Genomic DNA, 25,680 nt, shown 5'->3' on the forward strand with positions numbered 1-25,680 from the left:
TTTTTTTTTTTATTCTGGGCCAGCTTTAGCTCTGAGACCTCAGCTGCTGAAAGCCAGTTTCTGGCCTTTTTTCCCCCTTCTGTATTTGATACAATGTTGCGGTCCGGCTGGCTGAACCTGACTGACTGAAAGCCGGTTTCTGGGGTTTTGTTTAGCTTCTTATTTGCAACATAGTACATAGTTGCTTAGAGTTGCAGCTGAGAGGCCCGCAGCGGCAGGTGGGGAACGTTAGAGTCAGCCGTCACTGGAGCAAGCAAGCCTCCCTGTTCGCTTTAGTGCATGGCTGCCGGCTGCCATCTTGGCTGACAGTTAATTTGCATAAGGATATGCTGATTAGCCAATGGGAAGGGTAGCGGTCATACGCTAATTACCATGTTTCTCTTTTATTAGTGTGGATGCTTTTATAATATACTAGAGGCCTGGTGCACGGATTTGTGCACCGGTGAAGTCCCTCAGCCTGGCCTGCGCCCTCTCAATCTGGGACCCCTCTGGGGGAATGTCAGACTGCTGATTTTGGCCCGATCCCCGCAGGCCAGGCGGAGGGACTCCACTAATCAGTAATTAGTGGGATAATTTGAGACCATGTAATTTGTTTCTAATCCAGAAAACTTTCAGTAATTGTAGCATTGACATTTGTCTGAATCAGTTGTCGATGTAATCTTCACCAAGCTTTCTTTTTAAAAGCGTTATTTAAAATTTTTGTAATCTCTTTTTTAATCAATGAGTTTGCTTGTGAATTTAGTTTGGTGAACCTCCAGAAGTGTTGCTATCTTTAAAAAAACACACCTTTTATTGATTTTAGAAAGGAAGGTAGAGGGAGAAAGATAGAAACATCAATGATGAGAGAGAGTCATTTGATCGTACTGGATCCAGCCCACAACCCGGGCCTGTGCTCTGACTAGGAATCGAACAATCATCTTCTAGTTCATAGGTTGATGCTCAGCCATTGAGCAACACTGGCTAGGCTAAAGTTCAATATTTTCTTAAAACAATTTTTTATGTTTATTACTTCTTTTGGATTTTCTGCCTTTTTTCTGTTATAATTTTGGGAACTGTTGAGTTTTGTCTTTACGGTTTTTGCGTTTTATTTTTTTTCTGATTTAAATACTTATTATTTAAGTTCTCACCCAAGTAGAGAGGGAAACATCTATGGGTGCCCTCTTCATTTACCTCAACTGGGCACTGAACCTTCAACCCAGGTATGTGCCCTGACCAGGAATCAAATCAGCAACCTTTTGGTGCAGAGGGTGATGCTCAACTGAGTCAATCTGAATGGACAGTTTTTGTTTTGTTTTGTTTTAATCCTCACCCAACATATTGCATTTTAGAGAGGGGGAGGAAGAGAGAAAGAAACATTAATTCGTTGCCTCCCATATTAACCAGGTCTGGGGATCAAACCTGTGACTTAGGTATGTGCCCTGACTGGGAATTGAACCTACAACCTTCTCGGTGTATGGGACAATGCTCCAGCCAACTGAGCCACAGTGGCCAGGGCTTTCTTGAGGTTTTGACAATTGCATATGTAATTTTTTACATTTAAATTTTGATCCATCTGTAATTAATTTTGGTGTATAGGGTAAGATTGGTCCCCATTTATTTTAGGTGGCTACATGATACCATTTACTGAATTACTCATTTTCTTCCCCTGTTAATATCTTGTGTATTTTTTAGTTTTAATTCTTAGAATTAACAGTTAGCATAATTTATCTAAAAGTGGCAAACTTTGTTTTTTCTTGGCCTGAAAATGCCCTATAAATATTACCATGTGCTATTTTCTCATGCTAGTGGGCTTTCCATGATAGTCTACCTTGAGATCATGTCTGGTTTTTATTTTTGTTTTTGGGGAATTATGTCTCTGCTTTGATGACTAATAAGCTTTGGGAATGGAACAAATTTAAAGAACTATGTTCTTTTTGTAGACACATAGGGAGTTCATTGTTCCCCTCTGAAGGAGCCAGAAAGAAATAGTTGATGAATTTTTAATGTTTCCTACATCCTTCGTGATATCATACTATGTTAGTACAGTTTTGGTAATATTATTATACTTAAAACCCTTTTATTCTTGAAATATTAATGTTTATTGCATATAATATTATATGTAAGATCATTTTTCTTGAGTAATTGGTGTTTATTGCATGTAACATTTAAGATCATTTTTCTTGAAATATTAAGGTTTATTGCATGTTACATTATTATATTTAAAATTGTTTTTCTTGAAATTGAGAAAAATAAAAAATAGTTGATGAATGTAATAAAGATACAAGGGAGCGAGGAAAGGTAGGCCAGGTAGAGTAATATGAAAGTAGTGTGGGGAAGGGCATTAAAAGGGATTGAAGTGGGCAAAATAGGAGCTCTTAAGTGTGTTAAAGGAAAACAACTGAGACCGATGATGCTCTCATTAGGCAGAGAAATTATAATACTCAGAAGTTACTGAAAAACTGTTGACAAGAAATTGTATGACAGTATAAAATAGAAAATCCTTAGACTCAAGATTTAGTCATCTTTTTAAAAAAATTGCCAACTCATTGCTGCCATCTAGTGACACTTTGTCTTTAAAATTCTTCAAAGAAAGGTAGGAAAGAGCATATTAGGTATGACAGTTGAATCTAATTTGAATTAAATGTAGAGTCTAGGTTTTAGGGGATAGTAATAGAGAAAATTATAAGGTAGGGTTCTGAATGTCCTACTCTGAGGTAAGTTAATATTTTTTTTGTTTTCTAGTTAGTATGACGACATCTAATAAGCCATACTTGGTGCCATATTTCATTTCTTTTTTGTACCAACATATTATGTGATATAAGTAAGTATAGTGTGATTAATCTATGTGAATAGAATGCACAGGTAGAGAACTGGTTGAAATGCCCATTAGAAACATCTTGTGGCTTGTTTACTTATCCCCTCTACCCCCTGTGTTTTGCAGTAAATATTCCCAGATATGATACTGAACACAGTCTGACTGGCACTGTTTTGTTACGTATCATCCGTTCTATCCTTTCCACGAAAGATGGAGTTCTAGTGGCCATTACATAAAGGCAAGGGAGCTGAAGGCTTGATTCCAATTATAAATTGATTTGGCTTAGCTCCCAGCAAATTCCAGAACCTTTATAACCTGTATTTCTGGACCATTTGAACCCTGTGTTTCCTTATAATTGTCAGATAACTCAATCTGCTTTTTTTTTTTTTTTTACCTTCCTATGTACTTATTCTCTGCAGAATTTTCTTGACATTTAATGTGAACTTAAAGAGAAAAGGGCTATATGTCCTGGCCAGTTTAGCTCAGTGATTGAGCGTCAACCTATATGAACCAGGAGATCACATTGAAAGCTAATCAGGTGACCTTAGCACAGCTTTGAAACTGAAATCATTGTATTATTTTTTCATTAACATTTTTATATTAAAGAAAATGGGAAATAAAATCCTGTCCTAAAATTCAGAGATGACAATCACTGTTAGTACCTTTTTTATTTATATTCTTGGATGTCTTTCTACCAGTCTTTTCAAATAGGATTCATTGAGAGAATTAAACCATAAGGCAGCCACTTGCCACAGGACACTAGTGTGTCACAAGAATTTTTAAAACATGTAATACCTGACTATTTAGTCAGGGTTACTGACCTCTTTTTTTCCTGAGGCTCCCAAGTAAAAAATACGGTAACAGCCAATACAACAGCCATCCAATGTGACTGAATCAAAATTACACATTTTTTTGGTATTTCTTGATGTGCTGCAGAATTTTAGTAATTATGTGTGCCATGAGATATAAAATATGTTGAAAAATCATTGCCCTAACTCATTTTTTATATGTGATGCATTCTCTTCTATATGTAGCATCCTTGTAAAAATTGAGGAAATAGTCATTTAAATCCATTTCTGTTCTGTGATTCAAAGGAGTATATGTAAAAGGGACATAAATCTAATGTCTTTTTGGTGTTTTCAGCTCATGTTCAGTATGCTGCTGGCATGTAGAACCATCCTTTTCTCTTTAGTAGGTTTTTTGGTTTTGTTTTTGTTAAGCCTCCCCCGAGGATTATTTTTTCCATTGGAGGGGGGCGGGTAGAGAGAGAGAAACATTGACGTGAGAGAGAGAGAGAGAGAGAATTGCCTCCCAACCGGACCAGGGAACAAATCTGCAAACCCAGTTATGTGCCCTTAACTGGGAATCTAACTCAAAACCCTTAGGTGCACAAGCTGAACACTGAGTGAGCCAAACTGGTCAGGGCTGGGTTTATGTTTATTCTTATTGTTGTTCTAAAGATTTCTGGCCTTCACACTTAGATTTGAAAGGCTATGGGTGATTCTCAGTGGCTATTGTTAGGTAAATTTCCATTGTTTAGTCTAGAAAAAAATGGTTAAGAACTACTGTTTATATAAGAATATAATTTATAAACCAAAATAAAATAGATTGTGTCCTGAATTTCAGAAATGCTAGAAGGGAAAAGCAGTTGTTACATCCTTTTATATATATACTAAAGGCACAGTGCATGAAATTAGTGCACGGGGGTGGGGGGGGGGTTCATCAGCCCAGTCTGCATACTCTCCAATCCGGGACCCCTTGGGGGATGTCCGACTGCTGGTTTAGGCCTGATTGGCAGTCGGACATCCCTCTCACAATCCTGGACCGCTGGCTCCTAATCGCTCACCTGAGTGCCTGGTTGCCCCTAATTGCCCCCTCTCCTGGCCTGGTTGCCCCGAACTGCCCCCACCCTGCTGGCCTGGTCACCCCCAACTGCCCCCCCTGCCAGCCTGGTCGCCCCACCTAGCCTGCTGTTCAGTCGTTTGGTCATCCCTCACTAACCCCCCTGCTGGCCTGGTTGCCCCACGCAGCCTGCCCCCCGCTGGCCTGGTCGCCCCACCCAACCTGCTGTTCATTCATTTGGTCTTCTCTCACTAACCCCCCTGCCAGCCTGGTAACTCCACGCAGCCCGTTGTTCAGTCGTTTGGTTGTCCCTCACTAAGCCCCCCTGCTGGCCTGGTCATAGGCAGCCATCTTGTGAGGGTTAATTTGCATACTACCTCTTTATGATATAGGATGTATATATATGTTTATTGGTTTCAGAGAGGAAGGGAGTGGGGGAGAGAGAGAGAAACATCAATGATGAGAGAGAACCATTGATCGGCTGCCTTCTGCATGCCCACCCACTGGGGATCGAGCCTGCAACCCGGGCATGTGCCCTTGATGAGAATTGAAACCAGGACCCTTCAGTCCGCAGACCAAGGCTCTGTCCATTGAGCCAAACCTGCTAGGGCAGTTGTTACATCAGTACTGCTTGTGAAATGACTAGGTATTTTATGGGTCAGAATTGTGGTGATCATGTATAAATGTTATATATTACCTGTTTTATTAAATGTGTGTATATAATAAGACATTTTAACATAAATCCATGAGAATTAGTTTGTCATGTTTCTCTTGAGTATTGGAAAAATATCATTAGACATTGGTACCTTTAAATTAATCTTTACAGTGTTACTCTAAATCAGCGGTTCTCAACCTGTGGGTCGCGACCCCTTTGGGGGTCGAACGACCCTTTCACAGAGGTCGCTTAAGACCATTGGAAGCCACATACATAACATATTGTTTTTGTGATTAAGCACTATGCTTTAATTATGTTCAATTTGTAACAATGAAATTGGGGATCACCACAACATGAGGAACTGTATTAAAGGGTTGCGGCATTAGGAAGGTTGAGAACCACTGCTCTAAATCGAAAGTGGGTCCATCATAACTGGTGGTTGGAATGGCAACTGGCAGCAGACTGATACAAAAGCTAAAAGAATGCCAAACATTAAGATTGAATCTAACATACATAAAGATAGTTTTGAAATAGTCTGAGGAAGCCTTAGTTCCTGTCGTGGTCTTTTGATTTCACCCAGTTTATCATCACCATCTAGTAGTATTAAATGTCCCAACTATATTTGGTAGGTTATCACATAAGGAAGTAAAAGAGCCATCGAATTCTATAAAAAGGTATTATACTTAAGGTATCTGGTATATTGTAAGTCAATTGAGGTACCTAGAAATAGGTATTTCCAGAGTGAATGAATTGTTTCTGTTTATTGCCTTTGTATAATAAGGTTAATTATACTTGAAGGGCAGGTTGTCAATTGTCCACATTAATCTAGCTAAAGAGTGGTTTATGGGCAGAATTTCGAGGGTCCTCCCAAGCAAATCCCTATTTTCTTTTTAAAAAAAAATAAATTTTCATTGCTTTCAGAGAGGAAGGGTGAGGGGAGAGAGAAACATCAGTGATGAAAATCATTGATCAGCTGGCTCCTGTACAACCCCTACTGGGGATTGAGCCTGCAACCCAGGCATGTGCCCTTGTCTGGAATTGAACCTGGGACCCTTTCCTCTGTAGGCTGATGCTCTATTCACTGAGCCAAATCAGCTATGGCCCTATTTTGTATTTTTAAAATTTTTTTTTTTTTTTTTTTTTTTATTGATTTCAGAGAGGAAGGGAGAGGGAGAGAAATAGAAACCTCAGTGATGAGAATCATTGATCGGCTGACTCCTGCACAGCCCCTACTGGGGATCAAGCCTATATCCTGGGCATGTGCCCTTGACTGGAGTCAAACCTGGGACCCTTTAGTCTGCAGGCTGACACTCCATCCACTTGAGCCATACTGGCTAGGGCTCGAGGGCTTTTTTATATCTTTGGGACAGTGAGTGACTCATTTTAGTAAAAGCAATGTGCAAGAATATGGTAGATGGCAAGCAATGGCTAGGTTAGCATGACTGAGAAGGTGAAAAATGAGTCGAAATTTGTAGTAGATGACTTAGGGGTTTCTAATTTGCATGAGGACTTTATAACGGGGGCCACTTGGAATTAAATGTTGAGGAAGATTGTGTTGCCAATTGTCTGTGGAGGGGGAAAAATAATCTGGAATACACTAGAGAAGGGGAAGTTGAATTTCTATAAGGATATATTCTTGGCCTCTAATCTCTGAAGAGTAATAGACTTGCTGTTGTGAGATCCGTGGAGGTTGACTGGTACTCTAGGTAGTCACAGTGGTTTAAAATAAAAGTAGATGAAGTTTTATCAAGGAATACTTTGTTTTTAGCATCTTTTCACCTGAATGCATTTTTTTTTCTTCTAGTTTTGGCTTTGTGAGGAACCTTAATCATCAAAGACAATGGCCAGCAATGTTACCAACAAGACAGATCCTCGCTCCATGAACTCCCGTGTATTCATTGGGAATCTCAATACTCTTGTGGTGAAGAAATCTGATGTGGAGGCTATCTTCTCAAAGTATGGCAAAATTGTGGGTTGCTCTGTTCATAAGGGCTTTGCCTTCGTTCAATATGTTAATGAGAGAAATGCCCGGGCTGCGGTGGCAGGAGAAGATGGCAGAATGATCGCTGGCCAGGTTTTAGGTAAGATATGAGTTGAATTAATTTTTTCATTGATTATGTAATTCAGATATGAGAATTTTTCTGTTAGTGTTTTTTTGTTCTTTATCATTTTAATAGTCTGAGATATTCTGGGTTTGATAATTGACTTCATCGGCATAATAAAAATCTTAGGTTTATAGATATATTAGGCTAAATACAGACTTTTATTATGCCATTAGTAGTTGAGACTAGATAACCCTCAGTTAGTAGTCTTGGGTGAGGTACAGGAGGTAGGAATGATATTTCATAAGGTAATAAATGGCTTGGGTACTGCTCACAGTGGATTGGTGGAATACAATATAGATTAGTCACTCATGGGCTGCAGAATCAGATTACTTGGCTCTGCATTGGGGCTTTACACTGTGTTAGGCAGCTTACTTAGCTTGGCTGAGCCCTAAATTTTCTCATCTCTTCAAATGGAGATAATGGTATTTCGGTTTATTACTTAGTCTTACCTGAGGTGTTAGTATTTGAGGGTGTCAAGAGGATTTAGATAAATTGATTAATTGAGATAATTCATGAAAGCGTAGAACTCCAGCATGTTAGCTAGAGACGCTTTAAACGTGTTAATTCTTCCGTACCTTTCACATTTAAAAATTTTATGACATTCAATTTGTTGAAGCCTTTAGTATTTTCCTACACTCTGAACTGATTGCTTCCTTATCATTAATTTTTTTCTACCCCTATGATCTGGAGCAGTGCTGGTTCAATAGAAATAGAATGTAAGCCATGTATGTGATTTTTAAATTTGTAAATAACTGTATTAAAAGAAGTAACAAAAGGGTGACTTTAATTTTACTTAGTATACCCAAAATATTGTCATTTTGATATGTAATCATTTAAAAATATGATTTGGGGTATTTTATCCCAAGTCTTTGAAATCCATTGCGTATGCATACTTATAAAACATCTGAATTCAGATATAATACATTTCTTTTTAAAAATTTGAGTTGTATTGATTTTAGAGGAGAGAGAGAAATAATCGATTTTGTTGTTTCATTTATTTATACATTCATTGGTTGCTTTATAGTGTATCACATCTGATGGCCTACCACAGTTGTCCATTTTTGGTGATATTAAGAAAATTTGTGGGTTCAAGTTTTACATCCTGACCTATCTGTGATAAAGTTCCCCATTGGTTTCTCACCTTATGGTGGTGATATTTTTAGGTAATTTATTAGAGGTTCAAAAGAGTGGGTTTTCTAATTTCTTCTGCACTTATTAACTGGAATTTTTCTAAACAACAACTTCTTGTTAATAGTTGATTTTTCTGAAATACTGTTCACATTGGAAAGGCAGAATAAATCTTTTCAAATTTTGGTGTAATTGATCCTCTAGCAACCTTTAAATATAGCCATTGCTTTTGTTTACTATTATTTTGAATTCATATATTTAAATAGCTGTGTTTTTAGTCCCATTGCAATTTTTTAAACTGATTTTTAGAGAGAGGAAGGGAGAGAAAAGAGAAAGAGAGAGAAACATTGCTTTGTTGATTCTTGTATGTGCTTTGACCGAGAATTGAATCCACAAACTTGGCTTATTGGGATGCACTCTAACCACCTGAGCTAGCTGGTTAGAGCCACAAATCATTCTTTAGAACTCAAAATAATTTCTTTTAGCCTAGTGGATCACCTTCAAGTTGGTCCCTATGTCATTGTGACCTTCCTAATGGAATAATGTGTTGTTGCCTCATTTTCTGGCACCAGAAGATATTCCAGGTCATCTGGTATATAGCTTGACATAAACTTGGAATTTGCCCTTTTGCCCAGGAGCCTTGGCTGCTTTTAACGAGAATTATTTAGAATCCACTGTCTGTATATCAAGAGTTAGTGTTATGAATTTTAATTGCTTTTGACTAGATTCAGTGGGTAGATTAGGAGGAACTTATGCTTTTTAAGAATAGAAAAAATACAATTTTATGTGTACTTTGTGCTACAGTTTTAAAATAACCATACTTGTATTTTTACTAAAATTAATATTATGAAATGCAATTTTATTAATATATAGTCTATTGAATATTGATTCAGTACTATAGTTTGGAATCACATGAAATCTATAAAGTTGTCTAATCCACTTTGATAAAGTTTAGTTCTTTCGTTTCATTTTTTTTTACATTTAAAGATTGCTTTTAAAAATATTTTTATTGATTTCAGGGAGAAAGGGAGAGAAATAGAAACATCAATCAATGATGCGAATCATTGATTGGCTGCCTCCTGCACACCCCCTTCTGGGGATCAAGCCTGCAATCCAGGCATGTGCCCTTGCCCTTGCCCTTGACCAGAAAATCGAACCTGGGACCCTACAGTCCACAGGCTGACACTCAATTCACTGAGCCAAAATGGCTAGGGCAAAATTGCTTTTTAAGAAATGTAATTCTATCTTGCCCTGGCCAGTGTAGCTCAGTTAGTTGAGCATTATCCAATGAACTAAAAGGTCCCTGGTTGGATTCCAGGTCAGTGGACATGCCTGAGTTACAGACTCAATCCCCAATAGGGGCCATGAAGGGGGCAGCCAATCCATGTTTCTTTGTCATATATGTTTCTCTCTCATACATGTTTCTCTCTCCTACTCTCCCTTTCTCTCACTCTCAAAATCAATAGAATATACATTTTTAAAAAATTTAACTCCTATCTTTAATGTTATAAATGTCTATAGTCAAAACTGTAAAAGGGCAAGGCTTTTATAAACATTAGATATAAAAAATTAGAAATGAATTTAGTGGACCAAGAACTGAAGATTATTCATGAATTGTCTATTTAGCAAAAAGACAGTGTACTAAATGTCTGTTTTTTAATTGGTTATTTGATGACCTGAGTTTTAAAAGAGCTACAATGGCCTTTTTTTTTTTTTTTTAATATATTTTATTGATTTTTTTACAGAGAGGAAGGGAGAGGGATAGAGAGTTAGAAACATCGATGAGAGAGAAACATCGATCAGTTGCCTCCTGCACACCTCCTACTGGGGATGTGCCTGCAACCAGAGTACATGCCATTGACCAGAATCGAACCTGGGACCCTTCAGTCCGCAGGCCGATGCTCTATCCACTGAGCCAAACCAGTTAGGGCTACAATGGCCTCTTGTTAATGAGGAGCACATGAACTCTTGTTTGGTAGGCAGTGGATGGACAGGGTAAGTAGTTGGCTGCTAGAATGGGTGTTTTAAATATTTACATTTTATATGGAAACTAGAGGCCCAGTGCATGAAATTCGTGCACGGGTAAGGTCCCTAGTGGCTGCCTGCGGGGCCTTCCTTTGTGCCGTGCTGCCCCCTGGTCGTTATTGCACATTATAGCGAGCAATCGAACTCCCAGACAGGACACAAGTGAAAAAAATGGGTGTTCTGAATGGTAAGCGTTTCATTGAAGTAGAAGCTGAGTGTGGAAGGTACCAAAGACAAACTTAACGTGTTATAAATAATGAAAACTTTTTTGGTACAGAAGCAATGGAAGATTAAAAGTTCCAGCCTTATAAAAATTCTTGAGTGTTTATATCACAAGGAAAGATGAGTTACAGTGTTAGATCTTTGTGGATTTATATGACTTACGGACATTTTTAAAATCCCAACAGTGTTGTCACTAAAATTTTTGTTTTTGTTTTTTCAGATATTAATCTGGCTGCAGAGCCAAAAGTGAACCGAGGAAAAGCAGGTGTGAAACGATCTGCAGCGGAGATGTACGGGTCAGTACCAGAACACCCTTCTCCGTCCCCTCTACTCAGGTCCGGAACTTTATTATTTATAACTCCATTGTGTCCATCAGTGGGCATATTCTCTATCTGTTTTGCTGGATATGGGAGGGCTAACTGTAGTATGTTTTATCTGTGTCAAAGTAATGCTTTATTAATTTTTTTGTTAATATACTTCCTTTTCACCCATTTCCCAGAAAATTATTAGAATTCCCTGAGATTTTGGCTATTAAAGAGTACTTTGGTATTTAGCATAAATTATAAAATTCTTCAAGAGGAGTTGAGCTTCTCAGGAGCTGAGGAGTAAGAAAGGGAAGATGGCCTAAGAATGTTTAGTTTACTATTGTAATTTTCAGTGTTCTTATTTTGGCTATTATGTAGTGCGTTGAAATTTCAGCAAAACTTTCACCTGAATTTGAATTTGTCCACTGCATGTTCAGTGGCCTAAGGTGCTTAGAATTTAGTGATGTTAATTGAATGATGATTGGGAGTTGTTCCATGCTGATCTGTTGATCTGTTTGTTGTGGTTGGTTTGGCATGGGCTTTGGGGGTTTTTTCCCCTATCTGCTGTTGTGAATTGACATCAATGGCTTCAAATTAATGCTCTTTGGTATTTATTTTTCAGCTCCTCTTTTGATTTGGACTATGACTTTCAACGGGATTATTATGACAGGTATGTTAAAAGTGTTTTGTCTATCTTGATAAAAAGCACCTAGTGAGAATCATTTTGTTTTTTCTATTTTGTAGTAACGAACAACATAAACATATTTTCAAACAAAGTCTCTTCTTTCTGCGAAAAAAAAACAAAATGAAAAATGCTTTTCTGTAAATTGAGGTAGACTAGTAAGGTGACATTTCTATAGATTTCAAAGAATCAGCTTATATATCTTCAGGGCATATTGGGACATGTCCAATATTTTCTGGACTAAGGTTTTTCTTGAAACACGTCAGTTTTCTTTTTGTTTTAATTTGTATGCCAAATAAAAGGACTTACTGACTTACCTAATGATGAAATGATGCTTAAATAGCAGTTACATGTTTCTTCATTATTTCCCTATGGCATACTTGCCACTTGGCTTTGCATTGTATGGGGTTATAGTAAAATTTAAAAAATTATTTCTAACCTTAAATATTGTACAGTGAACTTTAAGCAAATCAACTAATACAAAATAGGCTATAATCAGTATATATAATGAATTAACAATACAGATTGCTTTGGGAGTTAATGTTAGAGTGTTAAGATTTATATTATAGATTAGGAATCATGGTGATACAGTTCTAATAGGTAAGGGGGTTGGCCCGGCCATTGTTGCTCAGTGTTGAGCGTCAAACCATGAACCAGGAGGTCATTGTTCGATTCCCAGTCAGGGTACATGCCTGGGCTGCAGGCTGGATCCCCAGTGGAGGCTGCCAATCAATGATTATCTCTCAGTATTGATGTTTCTCTCCCTCTCTCGTCCTCTCTCTGAAATCAATGAATGAATGAAAGATAAGGAGGTTGGAATAATGATTTCTGCTTGTGCTTTTAGAACAGCATTAGTATTGTTGGAGATTCCTAAGAAATAAAATTGAAAGATGGTATGGGTAGGGATAGGTTATGGGTGGCTTTTATTTTTAATTTTATTTTGTTCTATTTTTTCCATCACCTTTTATCTCCTCTATGCCCTCTTCTACATCCAGCTGATAATAGGAATTAATTATTGGGGATTGGCATGATATGCAGAAAGTATTGGTATTATATTGGCATTCAGATAATTTCATGAATTATTAACACGTTAAGCACCATGTCAGTCACCGGTGACTGACATTATACTTTCCGTTTGGACCTCGTCAGTCTCCAGCCACGAGCATATCGGTGAAATTGGATATCACGCACTAAACCGAAAGGAAGACAAATCAGGCTTGGTGCTTAATGTGTTAAGGAAAAATTAGATATATTTGGTTTGGTACTTTTTAAGTTATGCATTATATGGTAGTATTTGACCATACTCATACATGTACTTGATAAATAAGTGTAAGTTTTGCCTTTGTGTTTGAGAAATACCATGTAGACTATGGTAGCTAATTATTAAAAGGCAAAGGAGTAAGACTGGAAAAATTGTTTTGGATCTACATCATAAAAATCCTTGAATGCTATAAGGTTGTATGATTTGAGTCTCATTCATGCATCATCAAATGATTATTTCATTTGTCTTGAGAGATTTCTTCAGATTTTTATCTTTGAACACATTTTGAAAAATAATGATTTTTCTACTTCAAAAATATAAAAATGGCAGATCTTAGTTGGGAGAACAGATCTGGGAAAACTTGGTCACTGATAGAGTTACTTGAAGGTCCTGAAATTTTGTGAATAACTGAATTTGTCTGAAGCAGTTATTCTTTATCCACTACCATCCCACACATAGGAATCTCTTCACCACATTTAAAAAATACTCATGCCCAACTATATCTGTAGTGATTTTTATACAGCTGGTTTAGGTAGACTCTTTATTGGTGTGTTTTAAAGCTTCCAAGGAATTCTAAAGTCCAGGGAGGGTTGAGAATCATTGATAACATAGAACAAGGAAGTAATTTTATTTCTGTGACTTTTACCCTATTTCTCTGTCATGACACCTTTTAGAAAAAATTTAATACACATTTTATGGATACAATTTCTGGGGTATTATGAACTCTTACTAGGTAAGAACTTTTCTAAATTGTATGTATAAAATTCAGACAGCGTAACCCTACCTTTATGAGAATAGTCTTCTGAAGTTTTACTTTAGTTGTCTTGGTAAGGCAGCAAAACTTTGAACGTCCCTATCATCTCACCCTGTAAATACAGGGTGTCCCCCCAAAACGTATATACACTTGGAATTATTCCAGTGGGTTAAATCGCTAAAGAAGCATCAATCAACGTATCAGCTGTTAAAGTGTGTGTACATTTTTGGGGGACAATCCAGCATGTTTGGAAAAATTGTTTTAAGTGAGGAATTTCACAAAACTTAATAAAAAGAGATACAGACAGCAAGGAATAGTGAAGAAGTTTAAATGTTTGCAGAAATATCTATTTAGTCCTAAAAATTGATGGCAACACACTGTTGGCTTCTTCGTTTTTAAAGAGGCAAAATAATACCTTTAGGTACTCTTTACTAATGTATTGCTTGATGATATGATGTGACAGTTAAAAGTAATGTCTTCCCCTTTTCCATTCTTTCCATTCTAAGTAAGTAATAGCTACTAAAGAGCTGGTCAAGTATAGTACTAAGTTCTGTGATGGGAAAATGAACAGGCTTAGTGAAGAATGGAGAAAACTCAGGAAAATGGTATTAGCTTTCACTCAGAAGTTCTGAATATACTTTATTTGTAAGGTTAAAATATTTGTTATTATCCTCTATGCAGATAATCTTAGCAACAGCCCCATGGCTAGAAAAGAGGAATTGGAGTCAGGGAAAGGTGCAGGTAGTTACCATTGTAATTGTTGAAATTGGAGGTCTTGGTGAGATTTATTGGGTTAAAGTTATACAAGTAGATGCTTTGTGGAAGAGAAGAATAGAGTATAGTTGAGATTCTCTCTTTTATGACTAGGATTATATGATTAAAGGTTACATGAAGGGAGGTCAGGCAATTTTGTTGATCTCTTACTCTACAGATCTTTTCCAGCAAGACGTATTGATGAAAGGTAAAGAAAAAGTTTGTACAGTGGTGGGAGAGATTTCATTGAATTGCAAGATGGGTGAAAGAAGCTAACCATATATTCCTTAAGCTAATACTTGAGCTCTTATTTTGTTCTAGTCTCACAAAGTTTTAGATTTTGGATTAACTCAATTTTATTGGGGTTAGAAGAGCTATCATCTTTATTATTATTATTGATTTCAGAGAGGAAAGAACAGAGAGAGAGAAACATCAATGATAAGAATCATTGATCGGATGCCTCCTGCTCGCCCCCTACTGGGAATCGAGCCCGCAACCAAGGTATATGCCCTTGACCATAATCAAACCCGGGACCCTTCAGTCCACAGGCTGGCGCTCTATCCACTGTGCCAAACCAACTAGGGCAAAAGCTATTATCTTGCCTCCCTCCCGTTTCTTTCATTTTTTAAAATATTCCTGAGCAATGCTACACCTGCTTGGAAAGGCATGTGATTAAGAGAGCAAGAGGATTCTTGGCTACTTGGGAAAGCTAAGAGATGCCTCTTTATGTGTCACCTAAGGTGACATTTTAGATAAGAAAGTTTGCATTTGCTTAGATCCCCTCTGTCGGTTGTATCTTTCTTGTGTGGACCTGATTATGTTATAGTTACTAGGAGGATTTTAAATATATATCATTGATCAGCTGCCTCCTGATCAAAGGGACTGAGCCCACAACCTGGGCATGTGCCCTGAACCAGGAATCAAACTATGACCTCTGATTCATAGGTTAACGCTCAAACACTGAGCTACAATGGCTGGGATAATTTATTGTTTTATAAGTTGCAGTTGTTTGGTCTTGCTGACTTAATTTAGTTGTGAAGGAATTCTGTCTTCTTCTTATCCAATAGGATGTACAGTTACCCAGCACGTGTTCCTCCTCCTCCTCCTATTGCTCGGGCTGTGGTGCCCTCAAAACGCCAACATGTATCAGGAAACACATCACGAAGGGGCAAAAGTGGCTTCAATTCTAAGAGTGGACAACGAGGATCTTCTTCCAAGTCTGCAAAGTGTATGTATTATTGCAGCTTCGTGGTATTTATTCTGTGTTGAAATAGTGAAATTAATGCTGCTAATAATTTCAGTTTTTGTACAAAGCCTTTGCATAATAAAAGTAATAAAAGAGGAGAATATAATGATTAAGGGACCAATTCTAGATTGCCTTCTATCCTTAAGACCCTGGTAATTTGAATACTTTAGGGAGTTGAGGCACCTGTTAAATTTGTGTAATATGTGTCAGTAAAACTGTACAGAGAAAGTGCTTTAAAAAGGAATTGAAGTCTTAGCAGGTCCACAAAAGTCAGAATGCTACTGGTAGTGGAGTAAGCACATAAAGGAGTTTTCCTTTACCAGCTACAAGATTGAAGGTCCCCATTACTGAGACGATCTGATACTAATGCCATTTCTCCCTAGGGATTTCCTGTTGGCTACTAGAGTATAGTATAGTAAGAATGTTTTTGATAACTTGTAGCTTCTGGTATTTCGATTCTCATCTAAGGTTTTATTTATTTTAAAAGTGAAAGGAGATGACCTTCAGGCCATTAAGAAGGAATTGACCCAGATAAAACAAAAAGTGGATTATCTACTGGAAAGCCTGGAAAAAATTGAAAAGGAACAGAGCAAACAAGCAGGTAAATGTTATTGCTGCTTTTTGGGGGGTGTAGATTTGGGTTAGTTACCTAAGGTAATTGAAAATATATGTTGAAATAGTGGGTATAAAGCAATTGAATGTGAAGCCTGGGGAGTTTGAATTGGGGAGGGCATTTATGTGGGGGGAATTAGGCTGCAGATCTGTATTGATGAGTGGGAATTGTTTACACCCTATGGACATTAATATCCCTGGACAGACTTGTCCTTCTCATCCCCAGTAGAGATGAAGAATGATAAGACAGAAGAGGAGCAGACCACCAGCTCCATGAAGAAAGATGAGACTAATGTGAAGATGGAGTCCGAGGGGGGTGCGGAGGATTCTGCTGAGGAGGGGGACCTACTGGATGATGATGATAATGAAGATCGGGGGGATGACCAGGTGAAAACCACGGGAAAGGAAAGAAAAAGGTGGTGGAGGGGGGATCAGGGACACATGGAGTGCTTCTAACTCCATCCTATTTGTGTCTGTTTCTCACAGCTGGAGTTGATCAAGGATGATGAAAAAGAGGCTGAGGAAGGAGAGGATGACAGAGACAGCGCCAATGGCGAGGATGACTCTTAAGCACATAGTGGGGTTTAGAAATGTCCCATTCTTTCTTTATCTAGGCGCTTGTCTAAGATCAAAATTTTCACCAGATCCTCTCCCTAGTACCTTCAGCACATGCTCACTGTTCTCCCCATCTCGTCCTTCCCATGTTCATTAATTCATATTGCCCTGCGCCTAGTCCCATTTTCACTTCCTTTGATGCTCCTAGTAGTTAAGTCTTAACCCTGTAATTTTTGCTTTTAATTTTGATACCTCTTTATGACTTAACAATAAAAAGGATGTATGGTTTTTATCAACTGTCTCCAAAATAATCTCTTGTTATGCAGGGAGTACAGTTCTTTTCATTCATATATGAGTTCAGTAGTTGCTTCCCTAACTGCAAAGGCAATCGCATTGGTTGAGTAGCACCTGAGAGCAGCTTTGAGTTAGAGGTATGTGTTTTATACCCCATATAAGAGTGCTATGTGGGGCTGTTCAACACAAATGTAACAATGTATTTTTGTGAATGAGAGTTGGCATGTCAAATGCATCCTCTAGGTAAATAATTAGTGTAATAGTTTTAAGATTTGTTTTCTAAAGTTGATACTGTGGGTTATTTTTGTGAACAGCCTGATGTTTGGGACCTTTTTTTTCTCAAAATAAACACGTCCTTATTAAACCAGGAATTTGGAGGAAAAAAAACCCTGGTTTTTTTATTTTTGTACTTTATATTTATTTCAAATACTTCGTTTCACAGCGGTTTCTACAAAACCTCTAGAATGTACCACATATATTTTTATTTGAGTCATAATCATTGTGCATAACAACACACACTACTCATTATATTTCATTGGGGTGAGTGTTAACATTAAGGAGAAAAGTAACTTTGATGTGGAATGGAGGGTTTTCAAAATTGCTTTTATACCCTAATGGAAAAAAATGGGAAATACGTGAAGCTTTTTCACCAATGCTTTGTGGTCCATTTGTGCCCTTTTTGAGGTATTTGTTGTGGGCTAAATTATTACATCCTTAAAGGAAGAAGTTCAAACATGTCAGGATTTTAGAGAAATTGAAATAACTGGAGAATGAAACTTACTTTCTTCCATTTTTGTCCTTTTAATTACTGTTTATAGCACCAGTTACCTTCTGGATTCTGAGTCTTTGCCTCAGCGTTACTAAAAATAGAAACCTCTTTCCCAGGTAACTGAGAACGTAGTGAGGTGTATACACTTATTTTATTTTCAATTAGTTCAATTCTTATGAACTAATTTTTGTGCACCCCTAACTCAATTACTTGCAATGATTTTTAGGCATAGGGTACTAGTTAACACCCAGACTTCTTAAGGGCAGATTTATTAATCTGCTTCCAGATCTGTGATGCTTGCCGGTCCTGAAAGGTTGAATATGTGTATGTTTTATATTTCCGTTTTTCCTGCAGAACAGGACAAAAACATGGTTAGTTTAGACTATTATCCACACAAGCCTTGATTCCCTGGAAAGTTGCTCTTTTATAACTCACAGCAAAGACATTTATGTCCAAGCTACTATGGGCAGAAAGTTCTATTTATAAAAATCTCCTAAATCATTACATAACAAAGCAGAATAGAAAGAGGCTGAACTATAGGCTGCCCTTGGATCTGAGATCCACAGTATAAAAGTAGCCTTTGTGTTAAGTTGATCAAACATACTACTACCCACCTTGTTTTCTAGTCATGTGATTTTCTATGCTGCACAAACTCACTTTTGACACATAACTCATGACAAAATAAAGTGGATGCTTAGCTGGATTCTTAGAAAGGGTCAGTGTTCTAAAATGCTAATAACATTTAATATATTTCAGAGAGGAAGGGAGAGGGAGAGAGATAGGAAACATCAATAATGAGAGAGAATCATTGATCGGCTGCCTCCTGCATGTAATGGGGATTGAGCCCGCAACCCAGGCATGTGCCAGGAATCGAACCGTGTCCTCCTGGTTCATAGGTAGATGCTAAACCACTGATCACACCGGCAAAGCTAAAACATTTTTACTGGTTTTTAGAAAGGGGGGGGGAGAGAAAAATTGATATGAGAGCTTTACATCAGTTGGCTGTCTCTTGCATACCCCCTACCTGAGATCAAGCTCTCAACCTAGGCATGTGCAATCCCCCCAGTGCACCGGATGATGCCCAACCAACTGAGCCACACTGGCCAAAGGGAAAGTGTCTATTTTCTTCATTTTTTAAAAAAAATTTGATTTCAGAGAGAGGAAGGGGGAGAGAGAAACATCAATGATGAGAATCATTGATTGCCTGCCTCCTGCACGCCCCGCACTGGGGATCAAGACCACAACCTAGGCATATGCCCTTGATTGGCATCGACCCCGGGACCCTTCAGTCCGCAGGCCGACGCTCTATCCACTGAGCCAAGCCGGTTCGGCGGCTCTTTTTTAATAGCTAGAGAAATGATCATCCACTCTTAGAAAATCTGCACACACAGGGTTATTGACAAAAGATGTGTCTAGGTTGTCTTCTGGGGGAAGAATCACTTTACACTCTTGTTCTCAGGCTACTGTGAATTAAATGCCTTCATAGTTGAAAAGAGGTTTCCCAGTAGATTTCAGTTCAAATGTTACCTTAACATCCGAAACCTGTAAAGTTTATAAGATTAGTGCTAGTCAGTGCAGGTTCTTAAACCTCTTACAGAGGAAACTAGGTGTAACAGAAAAGAAAATGCAAACAGGAACAGCAAGGTATGGTAAATTGGAAAGGAATAAACGGAAGTCAAATGAGGACTGAGAATGTAATGGAAGGAGTAGAAGGAAATGCGCTATCATTTCAGCCATCCAGTAATCATAAAATGTCAAAGGAATCTATTGGACAATTTAGCAGCGAAGCCCAGGGGTATGACGGAAAGTAAAACAACAGATGACAAATTAAACTTTACAAGTACTAGTATTTAGGTAATGTTACAGAAATACTTGGGGAATAGGGAATAGCTATATGTTTAATGAGATCAGTTGAAAGATGTACTTTATTCTGAGAATATGTGGCTAACCAGTGATGCACTAATTTTCAGGCGAGAACCAGCAAGCATCATTATTGACTGTGGCCTAGGGAAATGAAGGACTTAGCCACATAAACATTCCTACTGACCTTTCTATTTAAGAGAAATTAAACTATACCAGTGATTTTCAACCTTTTTCATCTCATGACACACGTGAACTAATTAAAATCCTGTGGCACACCAAAAAAGTTTGTTTTGTTTTTTTGCTGATCTGACAAAAAAAAAAAAATAGTTGAAAAGAGGATTCCCAGTAGATTTCAGTTCATTCACACCAGACAGCTGTTGTATTGGCTGTTGTCATGTTTTAATTTGACAGTCTTAGGGAAAAGAGATCAGAATTCCTGACTAAATAGTCAGGTATTACATATTTTAAGAGTTCTTGTGGCACACCAGTTGAAAATCCCTGAAATACACCAATGTCAAATGGGGTTTGAATTTCTGGACCCTAGTTCAGATCACCTTGACGTAGAAAATGCATTTAAGTTCAAAGAAAAAGCACCTTGGTAACTGGAGGAAACCAATTAACAGTAAAACAACTATGATAGAAATGAGGGTAACCAGTAAATGAGTTATATGTAATATGCAGAGTATGGGCAATTAAGTAACTTTAGAAGTACTTCACAGGCTTTATCAATGCTGTACTTCACAGAGAACAGATATCATTTATACTGAGGTGGTTTTGACTTAATATGGGCACTATGTTGGAGAATTTTTAGTATTTATTAGAAAGAGTTTGGCATAAATTAAAAATTTGGTCAGTTAAACTAGAGAGAAAGCTGGATATGGATTTATACCTGACTGTGATGAGAGAATTCCAGATGTTTACAGAGGAGACTGACTAAATTAGGGATGTTGCAAAGTTCCAAGTTTGGATTTTTGATAAATTAATCCTATTGAAGTGAAGTAAACCAAGGAAAAGGTCTGAAAACAGTATGTGGTTGTATTAGTGACTTTGTTAATGAAAAAATATTTTTAGCCCCAATTATGAAAAGTAGGACCTGTTTGGAGAGTGGTGAAGTTAGCCCTCTTGTGAACTAGGTGAGACACTTCCCCCACAGCTTAAATTAGAGGTGCAGACCGTAATAGGAAGAGAGAAGGAATAGTATAATGGGGTGAATGCCAACAAAGGGTAGTTCATAGGAAGGTGTTGAAGCCCAAGATGAATGGGGATAAGAAGGCATGGTGCTCTCTGTTCCAGTCCTGAACATGCTAGATTACTTTTTTAAGGTCACACAGGAATAAAAGAGTTTGAGGGACAAAAGATGTTCTGAAGTCTGACAAATTTCCTTATGCAAAAAGAACTTACATGCCTTTCACAAACCTAAAAATGTTGTGATTAGAATGGTTATTAGTACTTTATCAAATTAGTTGTCTAGTGGTTCTCAACCTTGGTTGTGCATTAAGATTACCTAGGGAGCCGAAACCGGTTTGGCTCAGTGGATAGAGCGTCGGCCTGCGGACTCAAGGATCCCGGGTTCGATTCCGGTCAAGGGCATGTACCTCGGTTGCGGGCACATCCCCAGTTGGGGGGGTGGAGGAGGCAGCTGATTGATGTTTCTCTCTCATCGATGTTTCTGACTCTCTATTTCTCTCCCTTCCTCTCTGTAAAAAATCAATAAAAAATATATTAAAAAAAAAAAAAGATTACCTAGGGAGCTTTAGAATCCTGATTTCCCAGGTGTGTACTCCAGATATTAAATTTCGGTCATTGGGACTTGGGCATCATTTTTCAATTGGTGTGTGTGTGTGTGTGTGTGTGTGTGTGTGTGTGTGTGTGTGAAATGTTAAGAATATACCTGCATTAAAATCAGGCCAAAGTATAGGAAACACGTAAGGAGGTATGTGGGTAGGGGTAAAGGTGAGAGAAAAGCTAGGGTTGAAGGAGAGACAAAAATCCTGAGGTTGTAGGAAAGCATGTTAAAGCCCAACTTGATTGGCCCACCACTCTTAAAGCTACTGCACTGTCCAGTAGAATTTTCTGTGATGATGGAATTGTTTCAGAATGCATTGACCAATAGTAGCCCTGTGGCTAGTGTGACAGAAATTTTTAAAGTATTTTTATTTTAAAGTTGTTATTAGATAACATGCTAGAGAAGGCTGATTACTAATTCAAAGTTCTATGAACAAATGTGTCCAACATTTTATATGCTGAGTTCATTGAAAATAACATCCTTCTAGGACCTACACCCAAACATTGAAAAGATGTTCCTAATGTGAAAACCTCTACAATTGCAGACCTATTCCATGTAGGTCACACTTTGATTTAGCAATGCCTCTTGCAGTGTACAGTTGTTTCTTTTAAGTGGGAACCCATCTTTTAGTTAAGTGCCGGACGCCCAAGGCAGTTACCACTATTATAGAATGTTTTATATGCATTGTGCTAGAGTGGCTCATAGACCTAACAGCTGCAAAAGTACATTGAAAATTGCCTGGCTAAGAGCTGAAATGCTGTTTTATGCAACATGATTGGGCTTTAGAAATATAGCAAAAATTCAGAGATTATACTTCCACCCATTTTCCTTAGCTCTTCCTGGATCACCCAGAACTCCTATTTTAAACCATTTATTCTACCTCAAACAACAAGCTTTCCAAATACCTTGTAAAAATTCCTCTTTGTCAGGACAGTACTTGATTACACAGCTTTGGCCCTGTACCTTGATGCCTTCATGGCCCATTAGAAACACCTGGCAGTGTAATTGCAAGAATTCCCTAAAAAAGACTGGTCTTTACACCAAAAGGGTTAATTAATGTGAAAGGGGTTCAGTGACACAGATTGAGTCACCTTTGCAGACCCACAGAAGCCACAATAATGCATTTCTGGTGTGAATTGGGGACATTAGTCGGAGAGAAAGGTGAGCCTGAAGATCTATTTGTTCAATGACTCAGAAAGTCTCACTCATTTCCAGATAGCTTGGTCCATAGTTTACTTTTTCCTCCCAGACTTCAAAATCTTAAAGTTTGATGGCTATTTTTTGGCCTCTTGTCTGCTTGCCCTAAAGAATATTTGATACAGACAGGTATGAGATACTTAAAACGCCCCTCTTGGCCGTGCTGTGGGAAATTGCCCCTACTAGAGGGCTTGTAGTGGGGCCAGGTGGTCTAAGTAGCCACCCAGAGCCAACTGCCAACCCAACCTCATCCACAATATTTCTCTCCCTAGGAACCAGCCAAACCTGCCCCTCTCCCAGAACTTGATATGAGCTCTCCACAAAAGCTATTTAATACAGCTAGGTCATTCCCAAATTCCCAGAAGCCATTGGGGTTTAGTTGCCAGAAAGTTGCCTATGTAACTGCTGGGAGTGCTGTGGTGGTCTGTCCTTGCCAGGTCCCCAATCCTGCAGTGATAGCGAATTTTCAACTCTCAGCCTTGGGCAGAGGGAAAAGCAGCCCTTAGTAGAGTCTCCTCCCTCCGGGGAAGTAGCCACATCCTCATTCTCACTGTTCCATACAGCCTTGGTGTTTGCTGTTAGTGTTTTCATTCCCTCCTACAATACTGATCCATTCTTCTGGCAGGCCCGGCAACTACCTGGGTACATAACCTGGGTCCTACTCAGCCTGTGGACCAAACAGATGGCACCACTCCTGAAGTTCATGCTGACTTGCCCTCTTAAGCATTCACCTGAGTGTAAGAATATTAATGCAGAGTCCCTCACTTCACCAAGGAGTTCGTAGTCTTCATGTAAATGACTCAAAGGTTCATTTTTCCTAGATCTCTACAGACCTTGGAAAGCGCTATTCTACCTTTGGTGCATCTGCGGAATCCTGTTTTAACTTTCCCCACCAAGATGGCAGTTTCCTGCCTGTCCTCTGTACATTTGTTTTTCATTTTGTCTTTACAATGCCCTTTGGGTGTTTTTTCTCCTTACTGTTGATTCCATAGCCATGTCCCCTGCCCCCATTTTGGCAATTTTATTGCAATTTTAAATTCTATTCTTCACTAGTTTTGTAATTAGCTTCAGAATATCCCAGACACAATTCACTAGCAATGTGACTACACACCTTTTTTTCTAAGAAGAAATGTGCTAGTGAAAAAAGACAACCAATGTTAGCAAAATGCATTCTCCTGTATCTAGCTGATATAAACACGAATATATTTGCTCAGATCAGAAGTAAAGATGACATACCGTATTGTATAGCTATGGTTAAAGTTCATGTGCCTCCTAAATATCTGTTCAACTGTTCTATTTCTCTCCATCTTGACTGCCACCATCCCAGTCCAAGCTACCACCATCTTGCTCCTGGCTTACTGCAATAGCTTCCTGTATACTCACATCCACTGTGATCCTTTTCCAGTCACTTCCACAGCAGCCATAGTGATCTTTTCAAAGTACATATAATCATGGCACTTTTCCACTTAAAAACCTTCTGACTTTACTTGCCCTTTAGAGTTGAGCTCATGTTGCTTCTTCCAGGAAGCCTACCTTGCCTTTCTTAAGTAGGTCAATAGGCTATCATAGAACCAGGAATCTTCTTGGTAGCATTAATTACGGTCACACTCATCAATTTGTATAATTATTTGATATGTTTTTCTTCGAGTAGAACACAGTGAGTAGGAACCACATCTATTACTGTTCACCAATATATATATATATCCCAAGTGCTTAACAGTGTCTAGGACATAAATATATGTTGAATGAATGGGAAAGGGAAAGGAAGACATAGGGGAAGGTTAGTCCTGGGTGAGGCATTCTTGGAAATAGGCATCAGGAATGCCAAGCAAGTCTGAAGGAGCAAACAAAAATACACCTGAAGGGAAAGGGAAAAAACACCTGAAGGAGTGTTGTAATATCTTGTGCCCAACAAGGGGGTGCATTCCTACAGGTGAATTTTGTGGCCCTCTTTCACTATAATGTAATTTCACAATCCTCTCCCAATGTCAGCCTCCAACAAATCCCTCAATAACCTGTGTCTGATGCCAAGGGTGAGAGAGGAAGGGCATTATCCAGAAAAGTTGGATGTGCTCATTGCAATTCACCTTGTCTTTCAATACCTTTAAGTCCAATTTCCCTTAAAAGCCCACTCCCCTAAATGAGCAGCTCTCTTATCAACCCTCGCATATCTTTTTTTTTTTAAATATTTTATTGATTTTTTACAGAGAGGAAGGGAGAGAGATAGAGAGTCAGAAACATCGATCAGCTGCCTCCTGCACACCTCCCATTGGGGATGTGCCCGCAACCAAGGTACATGCCCTTGACCAGAATCGAACCTGGGACCTTTCAGTCTGCAGGCCGACGCTCTATCCACTGAGCCAAACCGGCTTCGGGTACCCTCGCATATCTTAATTTTTAAAATTAAAGTATACATATAATAAAATGCATATGCTTTAAGCATACAGTGTCACGAAGATTTACAAAGTGAACATGCTTGTTTAAACACCATCCTGCTCAGGATAAGTTGTTACTTCACTGGGAACCCCTCCTCTGACTTGCATCACCATAATAGGTTTTGGCTGAGTTATGTATAGATGGCATAGTATTTTATTGTTGGAAGTTTGGGCTTCCCTTGAGAGAGAGTTTATCTGGGGGATGATTCCAGGAAACAAGTGAAGTGAGAAGAGTCAGATAGTTAACACGTTAAGCGCCAAGCCTGTTTTGTATTCCTTTCTGTTTAGCCCGCAATATCCAGTTTCACCAATATGCTGACGGCACCAGTGACTGACCGGTCCAGACGGAAAGTATAGTGTCAGTCACCGGTGACCGACATGGCGCTTAATGTGTTAA

The 25,680-nt window shown here is 38.5% G+C and overlaps 1 protein-coding gene and 1 long non-coding RNA gene across 18 annotated transcripts in view; one reads left to right on the forward strand and one right to left on the reverse strand.

Moving 5' to 3' along the window:
- The window catches only part of HNRNPC (heterogeneous nuclear ribonucleoprotein C (C1/C2)), a 39,764-nt gene extending 22,144 nt beyond the window's left edge, over positions 1–17,620 (forward strand). For 7 of the 17 annotated variants that reach the window (XM_005856548.2, XM_005856549.2, XM_005856547.2 and 4 more), the window contains 7 exons: positions 7,096–7,372; positions 10,992–11,106; positions 11,699–11,746; positions 15,567–15,754; positions 16,260–16,373; positions 16,590–16,771; positions 16,871–16,988. In XM_005856548.2, coding sequence (XP_005856610.1) covers positions 7,132–7,372; positions 10,992–11,106; positions 11,699–11,746; positions 15,567–15,754; positions 16,260–16,373; positions 16,590–16,771; positions 16,871–16,954 — 972 coding nt within the window. In that variant the 5' untranslated portion in view covers positions 7,096–7,131 and the 3' untranslated portion in view covers positions 16,955–16,988. Of the gene's footprint in view, positions 1–5,955; positions 5,980–7,095; positions 7,373–10,991; positions 11,107–11,698; positions 11,747–15,566; positions 15,755–16,259; positions 16,374–16,589; positions 16,772–16,870 lie in introns of those variants that run through there. The other 10 variants (XM_014537112.1, XM_014537149.1, XM_005856541.2 and 7 more) reach the window with 10 other exon arrangements.
- Positions 17,621–20,149: 2,529 nt separating this feature from the next.
- On the reverse strand, positions 20,150–25,018 carry LOC106725582. Its single transcript, XR_001361473.1, has 2 exons — positions 21,609–25,018; positions 20,150–21,369 (listed from the first exon to the last, which is right to left on the reverse strand). It is a non-coding gene; the product is annotated as an uncharacterized LOC106725582 (long non-coding RNA).
- Between the last annotated feature and the right edge of the window lie 662 nt (positions 25,019–25,680).

This window comes from Myotis brandtii, unplaced genomic scaffold (assembly GCF_000412655.1).
Source record: "Myotis brandtii unplaced genomic scaffold, ASM41265v1 scaffold1031, whole genome shotgun sequence".
NCBI classification, from domain to species: domain Eukaryota; kingdom Metazoa; phylum Chordata; class Mammalia; order Chiroptera; family Vespertilionidae; genus Myotis; species Myotis brandtii.